Source organism: Canis lupus, chromosome 1, assembly GCF_003254725.2.
Source record: "Canis lupus dingo isolate Sandy chromosome 1, ASM325472v2, whole genome shotgun sequence".
Lineage (NCBI taxonomy): Eukaryota > Metazoa > Chordata > Mammalia > Carnivora > Canidae > Canis > Canis lupus.
The window spans coordinates 74,168,153-74,188,431 of record NC_064243.1 but is presented as its reverse complement, the minus strand read 5'-3'; the positions used below and the strand labels follow the sequence as shown (position 1 = coordinate 74,188,431).

The 20,279-nt window shown below is 35.9% G+C and overlaps 1 protein-coding gene across 13 annotated transcripts in view; it reads right to left on the bottom strand.

Moving 5' to 3' along the window:
- Positions 1 to 20,279, bottom strand: part of LOC112644633 (uncharacterized) — a 33,791-nt gene that overhangs the window by 7,619 nt on the left and 5,893 nt on the right. Inside the window, exons 3-7 of one of the 13 annotated variants that reach the window (XR_007413994.1) lie at positions 15,457 to 15,514; positions 15,189 to 15,250; positions 11,830 to 11,915; positions 1,512 to 2,639; positions 725 to 963 (exon numbers count right to left, since the gene is read on the bottom strand). The exons of 1 other annotated variant lie outside the window; for it this stretch is intronic. Coding sequence is in view for 1 of the 12 variants with exons in the window: in XM_025421482.3 (XP_025277267.1) it covers positions 1,512 to 1,725; positions 2,581 to 2,734 (368 nt within the window). In the remaining 11 variants the exon portion in view is untranslated. 11 more of the 13 variants (XR_007413998.1, XR_007413997.1, XR_007414002.1 and 8 more) reach the window with 11 other exon arrangements.

The following is a 20,279-nucleotide window of genomic DNA, read 5'->3' as shown; positions in this document are numbered from 1 at the left end:
TGGAAGCTTTAACACCCAGTGCACATTAGCCACACTCCTTTGGCCTCTGCCAAGGGGACAAGAAGCTCTCCAGATAGTGGCTGCTCTAACAACCTGGATCTAGGAGTGAGAAACAAACATATTATTTCAAGGCACTGAGGGTTCGGGGCTGTTTATTAATGAAGCACGACCCAGCCCATGCTGACTTCAACTCCTATATCTTAGGTTGCCAGATACACCTCACGAAATATCAGAACCCTAGTGGATGTAAGAGTGAAAAACATGCATTTAATTTTTTAAGTAACCAGAAGCATTGACATTTTATAATATTTGCATTTTCAAAACTTTTTTTTAGGTTCATAATAATTAGATAGATCAGGTGTTGGCAAATTTTTCTATGAGAGACCAGACAGTAAATATCTTAGGCTTTGTGGGTCATACATACAGTCTTTATTGCAAATACTCAACCCTGTAGTGTGGATTGTTTTTTTTTTTTCTTTTAAGATTTATCTTAGTGAGAGCACGAGTGTGTGAGTGGTGAGAGGGTAGGAGGGAGAGAATCTTCAACCAGACTCCCCGCTGAGCAAAGAGCCCAACAGGGGGCTCCATCTCATGACCCATAAGATCACAACCTGACCAAAGCCAAGAATCAGACACCTAAACCGAATGAGCCACCCAGGTGCCCCAACCCTGCTGTTGTACCACAAAAGCAGTCATAGACAATGTATAAGGGAACATCCGTGGCTGTGTTTCAACAAACTTTATTTACAAAAATAAATGGTGGAAAAAAATAAATAAATAAATGGTGGGCCACACTTGGCCCACATAGCACGATTTGCCAACTCCTGAGAGAGATCACTGAAGAGATTACAGAATCAACTTTGTACTGACTTCCCCCACTATTTGGCTTCATTTATCAGCTTACATATTGTTCATTACACTGAAAAATCTTTCTACAGCTGCGTTCAGGACAGGAATCAAAGCCTGAAAATGAATTAATTTCAAAAATATTAGAGCATCTGTTAATTAAGTAACTGTGCTGGCCCCACAGGGAGAAACATGGTATAGTTAAAGACAGAACTTCACCATAAAGGGAATTAGGAAAGAGATCTTTTTTTCCTAAGTGAGAGCCATTAAATTTTTCTGATTTCATCATGATCAAATATTTACTACAAGAAATGCAGCATGTGCTGAAGCCACAAAAATACAATATAAAAAATTACTCACAGGACACATTTCCTAGGTACCTTGCATAAATATTTAAAGCTTCTTTTGGTAAAATTTTCTACCAAATACACTGGAAAACAATTGCTTATACAATGCAAATGTAACTCTTTTCTTAAAAAGCAATCATTTTTATCAAGGAATTGAATTTTCACAAAATGAAAGAAAAGGCCAATTTACTTATTTGAGCAGTAAATAAATAAATATAGGAATGAGTGAATAAAATACAGACAAGGGTCTGGAACTACTTGCTATTGCAGTAGAGTATATTATTGGCTCAGAGTTCTTTCTTCTTCCCTAATCCTTACCCATATTCTCTGAAGTTCACCTCCCCCGTCCCACTGATGTTGTGCTCAGCCGAGTGACTTGTTTTGGCCAATGGAGTGTCAACAGAATTAATAGTGTGGCATTTCAGAGCAGAGGCTTTTAACGATGTCTCACAAGTTTGTTTTTCCCTCTTGCGCTCTGCCAAGAGCCATCTGCCATCTTCCATGGGGAAAGATGGCCCTTTGCAGTTGTTACCTATAATGTAGAACATGTGGAACAGATTTGAATATGCACTTAAACCCAACTCTTAGCCCAAAGCAGAACCACTCCAATCAATCTACAGATCTGTGGGTGACAAAATTAATGCTTGTTGTTATATGCCATTGAGATTCTGGAGTTGTTGTTCTGCAGTGTTATCACATTAAAGCTGACTAATACAGCTATTACTTATCATATTATTTGCCACTTGATATTATCTATTTTGTATTATTTACTAATTGTTCTTGCTTAATCAGAAAATATTTTTTACATTGTCATACAAAAAATCATGGTTTGTAAATAAACTGTCATCGGTTTAGTAAAAATGTCTCAACTCTCTTAATAAACCCAGATATCAAGTGTGACTAAGCCTAATAACTTCATGGAACTCACTTTCAAAAACTTTTTAACTTTCCAAATTTTTAAATGGTGCAGCATGGTAGTATTTTGAAATACTAACAGATGTGTCCTTTATTATTCCATAAGTTTCACTGAATCACTACCTGTAGGACCTTTTCTCAGTCCAAGGGCTAGAAAAGAGACCCCTCTTAACCTAAGAAGTAATGATGCCACCTAAGAAGTAATGATGCCAGCTATGGATTGCAACCATCAATGGATCACCAAACTGATTAAGTACATCTTAACCAAGATATTTTAAATAAAAAGCAGATTAGAAAACATCAGATTATATCACTCATAAACAGGTAAATATTGTTTTACAAATATATGGGAGAAAAAGAAAGACTGAAATGTGAAAAAAGTCAAAACAAAAACAACTGGGAACCAATGTCTTAAAGGAAGTTTTATATTAGTGGAATTGAAGGCATCAAATACTTAGTTCCAGTTCAATACCTGACTCTTCTCCAAACTGCAATAGGCACTTTACTTCCTGCAACATTCTGGGATTATACCTACATATAAGGTAAAATCGAAAGACATCATGTAAACATGGAAAGACCACAATAAATAGTATATAAAACAAAGTAATTATTGAAGGCATTGCCATTAAAATCAGGACCAAGATAGAAATGTCTACTATGACCCTTAATTTCCAATGATGTTTAGAAAGTTTTAGTTCATGCACTAAGACAAACAGAATATGAAAAAGAAATATCTTTCCTTCTTGATGACGATTGGATTCCCAGAAAATTTAAGATTTAATAGAAGACAATTAATTTGGCAATGGGGCTAAATACAAAATAAATACATAAAATTAACATCTTTTATCCAGATTAACAACAATAATCAATTGAAAATATATGTGAAAAAAATCAAGATTGTGATCAAAACTATATAACACATAAGAACAAGTGCGTTTTTTTTTTAAAGTTACAGGACCTAAGTGAAAGGGCAAGCCATACAGTAGGAAAAGATATTCACAAAGCATATATTCAACAAAAGAACATATAAACTGAATTTTTTTTTAAGTAGGCTCCATGCCCAGCATGAGCACTATGCCGAGCTTACACTCATGACCCTGAGGTCAAGACCTAAGCTGAGCTTAAGAGTCAGATGCTTAACCGGCTGAGCCACACAAGTGCCCCCAGAATATATATTTTAAAATTCTTTCAAATCAGTAAGAAAAGACAGCCAGTCCATTAAAAAAAAAAAAAGGTAAAAGACTTAAACCACACACTCTATAAAAGAGGCTACCCAAATGATTAAAAAAGCCTATGAAAAATATTTAACATCATTGGGCAAAATGAGATACTACATACTCATCAGAATGGCTAACATTCTCACTGACAACCTAAGTTGGCAAGAATAGGGAGGTCTGGTCTGTCACAAAGTTGGCAGTAGCATCACTTGGCACAGGAACTTTACAGAACTCTGGCATTCTCTGTTAGAGGTAAACACCTGCATACATCTGTCCAGTAATTCCATTCCTGGCATATCCTCAATGGAAATGTGTACATTAGTGGACCAAGAGACATGTATAAGAATGGTTTGGGTATTATTTGTAACAGCCAGAACTTTAAACAACCCAGATGTCCAGCCAGAGTAGAATGGAGGAGCAGAAATGTAAATGATACATCCACTGGAAATGGGTGGTGAAGGGTGGAAATGGGTGGAAATGGTATGGTGATTCCTCAAAAAATTAATCATATGGTTGAGCAATTCCACTTCTGGGCATATACTCAAAAGAGCAGAAAGCAGAGATCTGAATGGATAGCTGTACACCTATGTTTCTACTAGTATTATTCACAATAGTTAAAAGGTGGAAGCGACCCAAGTGCCCCTCAACAAGTAAATGGATAAACACAGAGAAAATAAAATGAATGGAAAACAAAAATATTCCATACAATGTAATATTATTTAGCCTTAGAAAGAAAAGAAAATCTGACTCATGCTACAACACAGATGATGAAACTTGAAGACATTAATTACACTAATGAAGTAAGCCAGATGCAAAAGCACCAATATGATATGATACCACTTATATGAGGTACCTAGTATAGCCAGGCTCTTAGAGGTGGAAAGTAGAATGATGGTGGCAAGGGGATGAGAGAAGGAGAAATGAGGAGTGACTGTTTAATGCCTATAGATTTGAGTTGGGATGACAAAAGATCCCTGGAGATAGATAGTTGTGAGGGTTGCACAACACTGTACACATCCTTAATGCCACTGAAAGGTACACTTAAAAATGATTAAAATGGTGAGTTTTATGTTATTTATATTTTACCACAATAAAAAAATTAACATTAGAATTGATAAGTTGCCATATATTCCTATAATAGAATCATATAAATCAATGAAAATGAAGACAACACAGATTTTTAATTTTTAAAATCCAGTAGCTTAAAAAAGTTAGGCGTATATTTGAATATATATAAACAACGACAAAAAACAGATGCAAAAGGACACTTTTACATACTTAGAAATATAGAAAACATGTTTTTAGCCATTTGAGAATTGCATTGTGTTCCAGCTTTATCCATGAAGTCTTCTGAAAACTGAGGCCAAGAAAATTTCAAATGATTAAGACAAATACTTACATAGCTTTTTTAAAAATATATTTTACTGAATAAACAAAAAGCAGAAACACCAAGCTATCTGACTCCATTCTGGGCCCTGGCATCCCTTCCCTAGCTGCACAGATTGTTCCCTCCAGCACAGTTCTGAGATCACAATCACCTGGCTAGGAGGTAAAGTAATCAAGGCAGGGAATGCTTGCTTCTACAGTATGAGATCTGGAGGACAGAGAGACAGAGTCCGGAATGGCCTTCCGAGAGGTTCCTTGCAAAGACTGCAGTTTTTTATTTATGTTTCTGATGCAGGCAGGGATAGATTGTTTCAAGTGGCCAAGAAATAAAATCCTATCCAGTTACTCTACAGTCCTTTGGAGAAGAAAAGATTCCCGGGGCTCCCATCAAACACTGAACCCAGTGAGATGCACAGATACTCATCCTCCTCTCTTAAAATCCAGGAGGAGGATGCTGCCAGCACCATGCACAGTTAGGGGGTGAAGGCTAACTCATACCCGGAGCCCATGAGCCAGGTCTGACTAGCCCTCCGAGGCTCCAATGTCAAGTGAGCAGAAAAGAGCAACAGAGCACCGTGCAAACAAGGTAGGCCCAGACAAAAAAGAAACTACACTCAGGCTACTGAGGAAAATTCACTAGGTTTATTCTTTTAAAAGAATGACAAACACTCAAATAAGCAGAAAAGTTATTACAGCCCTATAGTACTCTCCTAGGGTTCTCTCACAGAGCCTTCAGAAGGAGCACGGCCCTGCTCACACTGCTATTAGCTGCCAGATATGTGAGGATTAATTTCTGCTGCTTTAAGGCACCTACTGTGTGCCAATTTGTTATAGCAGCCCTAGGAAACTAATACAGTGAAATACACAAAAAAGTATATTTGATGGAAATGGACAGTTCAAAATCAGTAATAATAAAATAAACACCCTTTATCTGTAACCTACTTTTGAAGCCCATCCAGAGTGCCCTTCGTGGATCACTGTCCCACCCGTGTCTCTACTATCCGAAATTCTGTGTTAAGCATTCCTTTCATTTTCTTTATAATTTCTTTATGCATACATTTATAAATATATCCCTCAAACAACATAGTATTTAGTCTTGCCTGTTTTGAGCTTTTGTAAAAATTGAGCCATACCTTATATATTCTTCTTTATATGTTCTTTAAACAATTTTGTTTTTAAAAGTAATTCATGATGATGTATAATATTTCATATACAATCTATTCATTTTGTTACAAATAACACTTCAGTGATTTCCTAATATTTTGTTATTATAAACAACATTACCATTAACATTCTCATATACGTCTCTTAATACATATGGACATTATTTTAGAACTATAAAAACCTGAATTACAATAGGTTTAGCATTGAAATAGAGTTTCTACCTAACAGGAGAATTGCTGAATTATAGGTTGCATTTATGTTCAACTTTATGAAAGTATATTTTAAATACATAGATAATAGAATTAAGAGGAACTTTTTAGATGTCAAATCACAGACTCAATGAACCAAGACAGACGAGATAAAAAAAAAAAAAAAAAAAAAAAACCAATGTAGGGGCACGTAGGTGGCTCAGCATTTGAGTGTCTGCCTTCAGCTCAGGTTGTGATTCCCAGGGTCCTGGGATCGAGTCCCACAGGCTCCCCACAGGGAGCTGCTTCTCCCTCTGCCTGTCTCTGCCTCTCTCTCTGGGTGTGTCTCTCATGAATAAATAAATAAAATCTAAAAAAAAAACACAAAAAAACCCCCACCAATTCAGTTAATGATTCAAAACATCTGACAAAGTTAGGAAAGAAACAGACAAATCTCACTTATGAATATAGATGTGAAAATCCTAAGTAAAATATAAGCAATTCAAATGTAAAAGTACATAATAATAATATATCAAGTTGACTTTATTCCAGAAATGCATGCATAACTAATTATGAAAAATTCATATAATTTATCAAATGAGTCAAGCTATAAAACATGAAAGTATATGATAATCTCAATCAATATTAAAAGGATATTTGATAATATTCAGAATCTCTTTTAAAAAAATTCCTTATGAATCAATATTAGATAGAGATTCCTAAAATGATGAAAAATATCCACATTAAATTAGGAACAAAGATATAGAATGCTTGCTTTCACATCCATTATTCAAACTAAAATTTCTAGTCTATGTATTAAGAGACAGTGAAGTATACATATAAAGGGGACAAAAATTAAAAAGGAGAAAACTTATTATTCAGAGATGATATATGATTTGCAAGTGATTTTTCATCTAGAAAACACGTTTAAAAATTTTGTATTGTAAAAATTACCATTAAAAAATTTCACCATAATAGAGACAGATAAACATATCATTGTGTGTCCTGTATACAATTTGTCCTACAGTATTCGCACAATCTTTTTAGTAGAGCAACAGATTAAGTAGAATACTGGCATTAATGATCTATGTTGTATGAAAAATGTTAAGTAGTGACACAGGCATCACAAGAAAATAGTCATATCATTAGAAGAAACAGCCAGTCCACCTCTCCTTTCTTTTTTTTTTAAAAAAAGATTTTACTTATTTATTCATGACAGACACAGAGAGAGAGAGAGAGAGAGAGGCAGAGACAGAAGCAGGCTCTATGCAGGGAGCCTGACATGGGACTTGATCTCCTCCAGGATCACACCCTGGGCTGAAGATGGCGCTAAACTGCTGGGCCACCGGGGCTGCCCTCACCTCTCCTTTCTTGTACTGACTCTCGGACATAACTTTATTGGATGGAAGAGCAAATGGAACTAACATTTATATCATTATCTCCTTCCTCTCTTCCTTCCTCTATTTTTTTCTGACAGAGCAGACATTTGAATTCACATACTTCAAATGCATATATAATCTAACATCACTATAAATAAAACCTTAATATCCAGTTGTGCCCAGTTTCAGATTCTGCTTTTGCTTTATATACTGAGCTTGATACAAAAAAAAATAAATTTTGTTAACTAAAAAATAGAATTTGCTAATTATGTTGTAAAATTAAAAAGCTGACATCATATAGTGTATGTTATTTCCATCAGGGCAACCAGAACCCCAGTCCTTGACCCCAGAATTAAGAGGCCCAATTCTGGCTTCTTCCTTGCTCATGACTTGGGGTCTACAGAGCAAAAAGCTGTGCTCTCAAGAGCCAATGTCCTCAAACTGTCCCTCATCTACTCCCTCTCTTCTTTTTTGACCCTCATCTACTCTCTCTCCTCTTTTTTGTCTGAGCAACCTTTCTTCCCTTCCTTTATTTTTTTTATTATACTCAAAAGAGCTTCTTTATATTTATATTACGAAATCCAAAAACCAACCACATGATCATTTTTACCTTCAATCTTCTTAGAGTCTTTCTACAGTAAAATCTAGCCCTACATATAAACAAAAGTTAACATCAGCAGCTGAAATGCTAAAACAGTCTTCACCTCATTTACATACAAAAACATCAATTCTTTCTACATATCAGCATTAATTTGTTAGAAAATATTAAGGAGGGATCCCTGGGTGGCGCAGCGGTTTGGCGCCTGCCTTTGGCCCAGGGCGCGATCCTGGAGACCCGGGATCGAATCCCACGTCGGGCTCCCGGTGCATGGAGCCTGCTTCTCCCTCTGCCTGTGTCTCTGCCTCTCTTTCTCTCTCTGTGACTATCATAAATAAATAAAACTTAAAAAAATATTTAAAAAAAAAAAAAAAAAAAGAAAATATTAAGGAAAAACTTTCCTTTCAACATAGCAACTAAGATAAAATAACCTGAAGACAAACCATCAGAAAATATTCAGGATTTATATAAAAAGAATTGGAAACCTTTACTAAAGGTACCCAAAAGCTACAAAAAAGTAGTGGGATATACTGTGGGCCAGATTATGAGCTTCTAAATTGTAATGATGACAATTATTGCCAAATGAGCATCTAATGGAATGAAATTCCAATCAAATTCTCAATTGTGTTTTTTTATTTTAAACAATAAAAATAAATAGAATAATAAAAGATGTGCATTATCTTGTAGTGAAGAAGGCCTCAGAAGCATAGAATAAAATCTAAAAGCCATCTAGAAACTCCCTCAATAGACTACACACATAAAAATTTAGTATTTCTTCATGAAAAAAAGCTATGAAAAAGTAAAAAAATGAAAAGGAAAATGACAAGTTAAATTTACAACATATAAAACAAAAAAAAGTTGACGTAATTTGGAAGAGGTATTTTATCAATAAACCATTAAGTAACTAGAAATAAAGAAACAAGTGAAGAACATGGACAGGTGACAAATGGCCAATAAAAATATGAAGTACTGTCCAACATCAATAGTAACCAAAGAATGCAAGCGTTCTTAAAAAACGATAATTATCCTTTATCACTAGGCAAAGATCTTTTTTTTTAATATTCTTAAAGATTCAGGAATTGCACATTCTCATTTACCATTAGTGGGTATAAACCTGTATAACTTAAAAAATGCTTTGGCAGTAAACATAAAATCCATAAAATGTGTATAACATTTGACTTAATAGTATTTCTTTCAGGAATTTATTCCATGGAAATAGTTATACAAAGATATAATTATCCTAGCAAAAGAATGATCATCTTGACCTTTATGAAAAGTGAAAATTTAGAAAAAGCTTTAATGTCCATCATCTGCCCAAACCCACTAAGATAAAGCATCACAGGATGGACTATTGGACAGCTGTTGTCCTAACTGCTTGGGTGTGCACAAACTCCAGCAAAGCTTCCATATAGTTATCATTTCAAATTGAGTTATGCACTTTATTGGTAGTAGAGCCACCAAGTTTAGTTATTTAAAATATCTTTCAAAAGATTTCACCATAGAGATCCCTGGTGGCTCAGTAGTTTAGCACCTGCCTTCGGCCCAGGGCATGAGCCTGGAGTCCCGGGATCGAGTCCCACATCGGGCTCCCTGCATGGAGCCTGCTTCTCCCTCCACCTGTGTCTCTGCCTCTCTCTGTGTCTCTCGTGAATAAATAAATAAAACCTTTAAAAAAAAAAAAAAGATTTCACCATAATCAGCATTGGAACAAACTTACATAATGTATAGAGAAATATAAGGAAACAAAAAAGCAAGGAACAAATTGCTTGCATAATATTACTGAAGCAAATAATTTCATTGGAAGAATGAATACAATATCATATTTTTTTCTGGAGGATAAACAACCAAATGTTTAATGGGACTAAAGAAAGAAAATATACAGCAGTGGCTGAAAATAAGAAAATACAAAAAGATTGCCTTCACACACTATGCAGGGTAGTGAAACTGGCAAGGGTAGAGAAACCGGCAAAACTCAGAATAGATGAAGGAAATTTTAAAGCATCAAGAAGCTGGCTCTATCAGACAGAGAAAGACAAATGCCATATTGATCTCACTTATATGTGCAATTTAAAAAGACAAACCAGAAAACCAAACTCATGAATATAGAGAACAGATAGGTTGTTGTCAGTGGAGGGAGCTAGGGAGTAGGCAAAATGGGTGAACATGGTCAAAAGGTACAGATTTCTAGTTATAAAATAAGTCCTGGGAATATAATGTTCAGCGTGATGACTATAGCAAATAATATACAGTATTATATATTTGAAAGTTACTAAAAGATTAGATCTTCAAAGTTCTCATCACCAGAAAAAACCTATGTAACTACGTGTGCTGATGAACGTTAACCAGACATCATGATGATTGTCTCACAATATATACAAATATTGACTCATTATATTGTACACCTGAAATTAATATAATGTTATATGTCAATTACACCTCAGTTTTTTAAAAAAGAAAAAGCTGGTTATGACACAGGACTGTCAAGGAAGCACTGTCTCATAGTTTAATTGGCGATTTTTTTTCTTTCTTTCTCAGCAGTACATAAAACAAGACACTAACAATGATATGTTACATTCAATGAAATATAGTTTCTTTGTTAGCATGGAATATATACTTGGTACATTGTAAGTTTTCCTTTCAGCAGCACACATTCTAAAATTAGAATGATCCAGAGTTAGTATAGCACCTGCATAAGGGCAACATGCAACCTCATAAAGCATTCCACAGTCTATTTCTCAATCTAGGTATTTATTTGTGAACATTTATCCATCTGTACACTTATGTTTTGTGCACATTTCACTAAGTGTGCCATGTTTTCATATAAGTTTTCTTGAAATACCAGCATATAACACAGTCTATATAGTATGGATACCATTTTTTAAACTGGGTGCAGGTGCGTATGTCTTCTCCCATTTGTACGCATATTTGTGAATGTAGGCACAGAATCTAAGAATCAACAGGAATGATCAAAAGACAGGTAACTTTCAGTTTCTTCTTTATGCATTTCTGTCTGAAGATTTTTTACAATGAGCACACTAATTCTTTAAAATCAGAAGAAAAAGACAGAAAGACCTGTTACTTTGCAAACACATGCACATAAAACCTGCATATGTTTTGAACAGCAATTGTGCTTCACAGAATTTGTGTACAGAAATATCTAAGGATGCATACAAATTAGCTATTAGAATACTCATCACATTCATATCTTCTACACAGTATTTTCTGAGAATTTAGCCTACAAATAATTAAGAGATACATATATTTATTTATAAAGTTTTTATCATAATGTTTTGTAAAATATCAAACACTTCCTATAACATAGGAATAGTTAGATAAATTACTGTACATTTATACAATGAATGTAACCACTACCATGGTGTGGATTTTGAAGAAAATGTGATGACACAGGAGATGCTTATGAACACTGTCAAATGAAAATGTGCAATACAAAACTCTAAATGTAGTATAAACCAAATTTTGTAAAATATGTATAAAATTAATATATGAAATATATATGCAAATAAAAAAGGAAGAAATACATGCAAATGTTTATAATGGTTATTCCTAACTATGAAATTGTTATTTTTAATTGTCTTTATATACTTTCCGCATTTTCTAAATTCTGTAAAATGAGTATTACATATTCTGTAATTTTTAGAAAGTCACTTTTTAAATCACTGCAGTCAGTCACTTAATCCAGAAGCCAAACATCCACACCAAAACAAAATGCTAATTCTACAAAGAAGCACAGAAGATGCCCCAGGCCTTGCTTTGCAGCCCTGTACTCACTGTAACTGAAGGATAGCCTGTTATTTGGAGTCTGTTGTGTTCATTTAAATGCAGTCCTATTACACCTGCTCATCTTATTTCCTTGCCTGAAATAAATTACAAATAATGATGGAGGCAGGCAGAAGAATGCAGTTGTCAAGAGACATAGCAATTAATGTAAAAGTGAGAGAAAAGAAAATAAAAAATAGTAGGCATTATCATAATCCAGCACTGTTTAGTCACAGGACGTAGAATCCTATAGACTTGAGGGCAACAGTGAATTGAAACAATCCTTATCCATGTCCAGAATATGAGTCAATTCATTAAGAACTTTTCTATGTAACACCTCTCTATTAAAAAACCTTGAGTTGGGATGCCTGGGTGGCTCAGTGGTTGAGCATCTGCCTTCTGCTCAGGGCATGATCCCAGAGTTCTGAGATTGAGTCCCATTGGGCTCCCTGCGAGGAGCCTGCTTCTCTCTCTGCCTTCTCTCTGTGTCTCTCATGAATAAATAAATAAAATCTTAAAAAAAAAAAAACCTCGAGTTATAAAATTTCATAGAAATGAACAGAGTTACAAAAGTTAGACCAAGGAGTTTTAGAATTATTTTGAATGCACAACATATATTTACTTTAATAGTTTAATATTGCACTACCATACTTACAGAGAAACATACATAAAAATATAATTTTTGAAGAATTAGAGTTTGAAATATTTGTCTTACACCATAAATGGATCATCTTGTGCATTGATTTGGTTCAGAATTCAGCAAATTAATATCTGTGTTCTTTATTCACTGTTATTATTGAACACTTTATTAAAATACAAGATAAATTCAGAGAATCATTTTATTCACATTTTTATGGAGAATTTCCCTATTAAAAAGAGACAAGTATTAGAAAACACCACCTGGTCAGTAGTTAATTTATGTCACCTTATGAGTCTCTCAGCAATCTTATAAGAGATCAGAAAAACAAACTGTATCCTTAGTCTAACAGTATCAGATGATTAAATCAGACATTTTGATACATAATGAAGCATTTCTTTACCTGTTAGCCTCTCTACCTCCTATGAAAATTGAACCAGTAATCAAAAAATTCCCAACAGACAAAAGTCCAGGACCAGATGGTTTCATAGGTGAATTCTACCAGACATTTAAAAAACAGTAAATACCTATTCTTCTCAAACTTTTCCAAAAAGAAAAAAAAAACAGAAGAGGAAGGAAAACTTCCAAGTTCATTCCATAAAGGCAGCATTATCCTGATTACAAAACCCCAGATAAAGACACTACAAAAAAAAGAGAACTATAAGCCAATATCTCTAATGAACACAGACGTAAAAACCTTCAACAAAATATTGGCAAACAAAATCTAACATTACATCAAAGAAATCATTCATCATGATCAAGTGAAATTTATTCCTGGAATGCAAGGATGCTTCAATATTCACAAATCAATCAATGTGATACATCACAACAGTAAGAGAAAGGATAAAAAACATATGATCAGTTCAATAGATGCAAAAAAAAAAAAAAAAGCATTTGACACAGTACAGCATCCATTCATAATAAAAACTCAAAAAGGTAGATTTAGAGGGAATACACCTCAATATAATAAAGGCCATAGAAGAAAAACCTATACATAACATCATATTCAATAGCAAAAAACTGAAAACTTCTCCCCTAAGATCAGGAAAAAGACAAGAATGTCCTCTCTCACCACTTTTATTCCATATAGTACTGGCAGTCCTAGCTACAGTAATCAGACAAGAAAAACAAAAGGCATCCAAATTGGTAAGAAGGAAGTAAAACTTTCACTATTTGCAGATGACATACTATATATAGAAAACTCTAAATATTCCACCTAAAAACTACTAGAATACAGAAATGAATTTAGTAAAGTCAGGGGATACAAAATCAATATACAGAAATCTGTTGCATTTCTGTATACTAATAATGGAGTAACAGAAAGAGAAAATAAGAAAACAATCCCATTTACAATTGTACTAAAAATAATAAAATACCAAAGAATAAACTTAACCAAGGAGGTGAAAGATCTGACTCTGAAAACCACAAACATTAATGAAAGAAATTGAAGATGACACAAAAAAACAGAAAGATATTCCATGCTCATGAATTGAAAGAACAAATATTGTTAAAATATCCATACTATCCAAAGCAACAGATTTAACACAATCTCTGTCAAAATATCAACAGCACTTTTCACAGAACTAGAACAAATAATCATAAAATTTTGTTGGAACCACAAAAGACCTGGAATAGCCAAAGCAATCCTGCAAAGGAACAAAACTGGAAGTATCACAATCCTAGATTTCAAGATATACCATAAAGCTATAGTAAACAAAACAGTATGGTACAGGCAACAAAAATAGACGCAATCAATGGGATAAGATAGAGAGCCCATAAACAAACCCACAATTATAAGATCAAGTAACCTATAACAAAAGAGGGAAAACTCTGCAAGTAGAAAAAGACAGTCTCTTCAACAAATGGTGCTGAGAAACCCGGCAAGCTACATGCAAAATAATGAAGCTGGACTATTTTCTCACACCATACACAAAAAATAAACTTGAAATGGATTAAGAACCTAAATGTGAGGCTTGCATAAAACTCCTAGAAGAAAGCACAGGCAATAATTTCTCTGACATAGGCTGGAGCAACATTTTCCTAAGGCAAAGAAAACAAAAGCAAAAAAATAAATAAATTACTGGGACTACCTCAAAATAAAAAGCTTTTAAACCACATCAAAGGAAACCATCAACAGAACAAGAAGGCAACCTATGGAATGGGAAAAGATAGTTTCAAACAATATAGCCAATAAAGGATTGTATCCAAATATATATAAAGAACTTACACAAATCAATACCCAAAAACCAAAGAGTTTAATTCAAAATGGGCAGAAGACATTTCTCCAAAGACATACAGATGGCCAACAGACACATGAAAAGATATTCAACATCACTCATCATCAGGGAAATGCAAATCAAAACCACAGTGAGCTATCAGAATGGCTACCTGTCAGAATGGCTGAAATCAAACACACAAGAAACAATAAGTGTTGATGATGATGAGAAAAAAGGAACCCTTGTGCACTGCTAGTGGAATGCAAACTGGTGCAGCCACTGCGGAAAGCAGTATGGCAGTTCCTCAAAAAATTAAAAATATAGTTACCATGTGATGTAGTAATTCCACTACTGGGTATTTACCTAAGAAAATGAAAATACTAATTCAAAAAGATATATGCACCTCTGTGTTTACTGTAGCATTATTTACAATGGCCAAACTATGGAAGCAGCCCCAGTGGCCATCAATAGATGAATGGATAAAGAAAATGTATACATGCACATGGAATATTACTTACCAATAAAAAAGAATGAACTCTTGCCATTTGTAACAACATGGATGGATCTAAAGAGTATAATGCTGAGATAAGTCAGTAAATGACAAATATCACATAATTTTACTCATATGTAGAATTTAAGAAACAAAACAAATGAACAAAATAAAAAAGAGACAAACAAAAAAGCAGACTCCTAAATACAGAGAACAAACTCATAGTTACCAGAAGGGAAGTGGGTAGGGGGATGGAGGAAATAGGTGAAGGTGAAGGGGATTAAGAGTACACTTACTGTGATGAGCGCTGAGTAATGTATAGAATTGCTGAATCACTATATTGCACACCTGAAACTAATATAACACTATCCATTAATTATACTAGAATTTTAAAAATTGAAAAACTAATAATAATAAAATAAAAGCATGAGAGATACTCTTCGAGAAAGCAGTTCTGTGATGAAATAAGTTTAGGAAATACTACATCTTTCTTGGAAATTCACAATGTCCTTAACATGTCAAAGTTTCTGAGAAGGTTCAAGGTAAATATTTTGCCTAAAATAAAATTGCCTAACGTAGAATTTCCCAAATGTATTTGACCATGAAACCCTTTTTGTTTGTTTATTTGCCACCTACTAATATCTAATGGAACTAGTGGTCCTGGGAGTACTCTAGAGAAGCTTTACCTTCTGTTTCCAATAATGAAATGGAGCATGGAGAAGTTGGATAACCTGTCCAAGATTTCATAGCAGTAAGAGGCAGAGCTAGAATAGGTGCCCAGTCTTCTGACCCACATTTATGGTCTTCCCTTGACAATTTCTCCATTACTCACTTGATGATTAATAAATTAGGAAGCCCAGTTAAGAAGAAACCTATCAATTTTCATTTAAAATACATTCTCCTTGTTTTGTAATTTTGTTTTGTGATTTTTCAGCTGAAAATGAGTCTAGTCTTGTCCATAGTCTTGTCAATTATTAATGAAAAAAATAAAGGACTTATAATAGGGAAATAAATTTCTTATAAGAACTATAAAAGAAATGAAGGGGTATTTTACTCTGAATATGATTAGTTTTTCTTTCCTTTAAAAACCATTGCATTGGGATCCCTGGGTGGCGCAGCGGTTTAGCACCTGCCTTTGGCCCGGGGCATGATCCTGGAGACCCGGGATCGAATCCCACATCGGGCTCCCGGTGCATGGAGCCTGCTTCTCCCTCTGCCTATGTCTCTGCCTCTCTCTCTCTCTCTCTCTGTGACTATCATAAATAAATAAAAATTTTTAAAAATTAAAAAAAAAACCATTGCATTGTGAGCTTTCATCCAAATAATAAAATGAACAAGATAAATTAAAATTATACTTTCTGCTCCAAAAATCAGTTCTTGATAAAATGTAAAGAATGATAAGAACAGTCACTATGTGGATCAGTGGGCTTTTTCATGTATTGCTTACTAAATGGCTCAAATAATGTGAACAATGTATTTCTCGTGTTAAAAAAATTTTAAAAATTAAGCACTAAGAATACTCTGAATTTGATATGCCAAGTACTTTATATACCTTATATCATTTAATTCTCAGTGGGACCCTGCAAAGTATATGCTCTTATTCCCATATGAAAGATAGGAAAATAAAGTCTCAGGGAGTTAGCACAGGATTAGGAGGAGCTCAGACTTCCAGATCAATGTGCTTCAATTGAAATCCTGCCTCTCCCTTCTCTGTGACCTATCAAGCTCCTGGGCTTCTCTGTGCCTGTGTTTTTATCCATTAATGGGGACAATAATCCTCAAACAGAACCTGTAATGATTAAATAAGCCTCAAAAAAATGTATGTTATTTCTAGGGGCACCTGGATGGCTCAGGTGGTTAAATGTCTGACTCTTGGTTTTGGTTCAGGTCATGATCTCAGGGTCATGAGTTGGGGCTCTGTGCTCAGTGCAGTCTGCTTCAGATTCTCTCTCCCTTCCCCTCACTCTTCTCTCTCTCATTCTCTCTCTCACCTCTCTCTCCCTCCCTCCCTCAAATAAATAAAATCTTTTTAAAAAATGTATGTCATTCCTGTTTTTAAAGTAAATTTCATAAGCTCATTGAGTGGATGCTTGTTTTCTCTAATGGCAATAACCAGCTTCCTCCACCCTCTGAATTTATTATCCTGTTAAATGCTTTTAAGTCTCAATTCAAAAGCAGCAATGTGAGTGAAACTTCAATCCACTGCATCCAAATCATAGAATGTGCACCCACACTGGCATTCCATGCCTCTTACTTTTACACACTGCAGGAAGCCACGGAGCCCAGAGGTCTAGCTCTCAAGTACAGGCTGGATGCTGCAGGGCACAGACCTGAAAGGATGTGCTAGCTGGTCCTGAAACCACTGGCTTCCTAATTGCTTCATATCCTTCCATATTCTGTGAAGATGTGCATCAACAGAGCACATGCCTGAAAACATGACCAATCCAAAAACAAAACAATCTAGCATGAAAGGCTGGAGCAGTTTATATTTAACATGCTAAACTTTAATTTTCTCAGGTTTGTGAGGGGGTTAAGGAAGAAACATCAAAAAAAGCATTCAGAAAACTGTGACCACAAAGAAAATTCACTTCAGCTGAGCAAATATTTATTGAGAGTCTATTGAGAGTCTACTTGCTCAGGCCCTGGCAGATGCAAAGGAGTGTGGGACTAGAATTTTAAGCAGCTTATAATTGGGCTTCCTATTAAACATGGCAGGTTGAACACCTGTGCTCCCTCCCCAAATCCCTCTAAAATGACTAACAGAATGTCTCAAAAAGAAGAAATAAAGTTTAAGCTCACCCTCTCATCCTCACTCTCAGCCAATGACCTCACCTCATGTTCCATGAAAAACCTGAAGCAATCAGAAAAAAACTCCCCCAACTCCCATCACATCTACCTCCCTCCAGCTGCCACAGCATCTGCACCCATGTGTTCTTCCTTCCTGTTCCTGAAAATGAGCTGAGCATGAGCGCTTACAGCTGCCTTGCAGTGGTAAGGTGCCTTGGAGTGGTTCCCATGCTGCCAGCTAGTTCAGGGAACCACTCCAGGGTGCTCCCCACACCACCGTGTCCTCTCTCTCTTGGGCCACCCCGTCTGTGTACAAACCAGCTGGAATTCATCCTTCAACTCCCTCCATATCTCTCCACACAAAAGGTCTGTAAAGCCATCTTACACACTATTTTACTCCAATTCTTTTCCTTTTCTTGGCCCACCCCAATCAAGTTTCCCACCCCACAATCTTAGTGTGCCTCCTTATGATGTCCACATTATTTATTCCAACGGTCAACTCTCTCCTTTCCTGACCTGGTACAATTTATCACTCCCTCCAACTCCCTCTCTCCCTCACCCTCTCTAATAACACACTTTTCTGACTTTCCCACCTTACTGGTCACAGCCCTCCCATTAACCCTCTATTCTCTCATCTTGTTCCAGGGGGAGCCTGGAGTCTACATGTTGAAGACAGTAGCATCGAGAGATGGAAGGAGCCTGAGTTCCTGTGGATAACAACCTTTTACCTTCCTGATGGCCTACCCTGGAAAAGAAAGAAATCTTAATTATGTCAAGCCAGCATGATGGGGAGATTGTTGATCACATAGCCTGACTAATATTCTCAACCACTGTAATAGGAGACAATGAAAAATCTGATAAATCAAGAAACAGACATTTCTAGAAGTAGACAGTAAGTACATACTATAAATACCCAAAGCGAAGCATGATGTGTTATGAGTAATCACAGAAAAAGTTCTTAAAATGAATCAGACACACTTGAGTGCAATAAAAGTGTTCAATTCAGTTAGGTTATTTTGTTGTAGATTTGGGGTATGATAGCTTCACAGAGGGTAAAAAAACTTGGCAAGATTTTCTTTCTCTTTTCATTCTTTTTTTGGGGGGAGGGAGGCATGTAAGAGCTGAAGATATTTTAAATAATAACTGGAAGAAAGCCAAAAATCAGGGTTTTGCTAGCACACACTTTCCGTTGTGCAAATTTTTTTTAAAGTAACTCTTCCTCGTGATACTTTCATCTGTTGGAAAATTGCCTCAAACATGCTCATGTTGTTAGAATGAGACACTTTACTGACACCTGGTGGATAAACACCATAATAAATACTCAAGTTCAAATACTCACCTGCAAAGTGAATTGCCCTCCTTAGATCTGTGGTTTGGTCCATGCGCAACCTGTACAACTCATGCTTTGGGTATCGTCGTCATTCCTAAAATATCTGTTGACTGCCCCAGGATTTGTAGACCCTGGCCCCTCAATTGATCCAATTCCTAGCTCCTCTCTTTCCCCTTCTCTTTTTTTTATTTTATTTTTTTTTTAAGTTTTATTTATTTATGATAGTCACAGAGAGAGAGAGAGAGAGAGAGAGAGAGAGAGGCAGAGACATAGGCAGAGGGAGAAGCAGGCTCCATGCACCAGGAGCCTGACGTGGGATTTGATCCCGGGTCTCCAGGATCCCACCCTGGGCCAAAGGCAGGTGCCAAACCGCTGCGCCACCCAGGGATCCCTCTTTCCCCTTCTCCTTTCCCTCCTTTTCTTTCTCCCTGGCCTCTTGTTGAAGACAGCCTCTCTCCTCCAACCTACCACTCCCTTCTTTTGCAGAGCAAAGGCTTCGGTTTCGCTGAACAACCCCTTCTAACCAGAGCTCCATCCAAAACTAAGATGTAAATCCAGACCCTGTTATTAATAAAATAAATTATTTTCTACCTCAATATAGATGTAGGCCACAATTCAGTATGTCTTTCACCCTGTGCACCAGGTGTAAGAGGTCTGGAGCAGGAGGGCCCATAGCAGAATCTTGCCCTGAGGCTCTCCAGGCTCCACCCCAGGACCAGAAAAACAGCTTGTTTGGAAGTGAGTATCTGCCACACCCCCTGGTGTCACCCTCAAGGGCTCACCTCAACCAGGGGCCAGAAGAGCAAGCAGTTGCTTTCTTTACTTCTCTTAGGAATCTAGGCTAATCTAGGTTTCGTTGATGTTTACATGGAGCCCCTGCCTGATCCAGCTCAGGTGATTAAAAGGGAAGCCTTACTTATTTTCCTCTGCCTTTCTGGATTACTCAAGGGATTGGCTGATACACATCTGCAGAAAAAAACATACTTCATTCTTTCCAGCCCT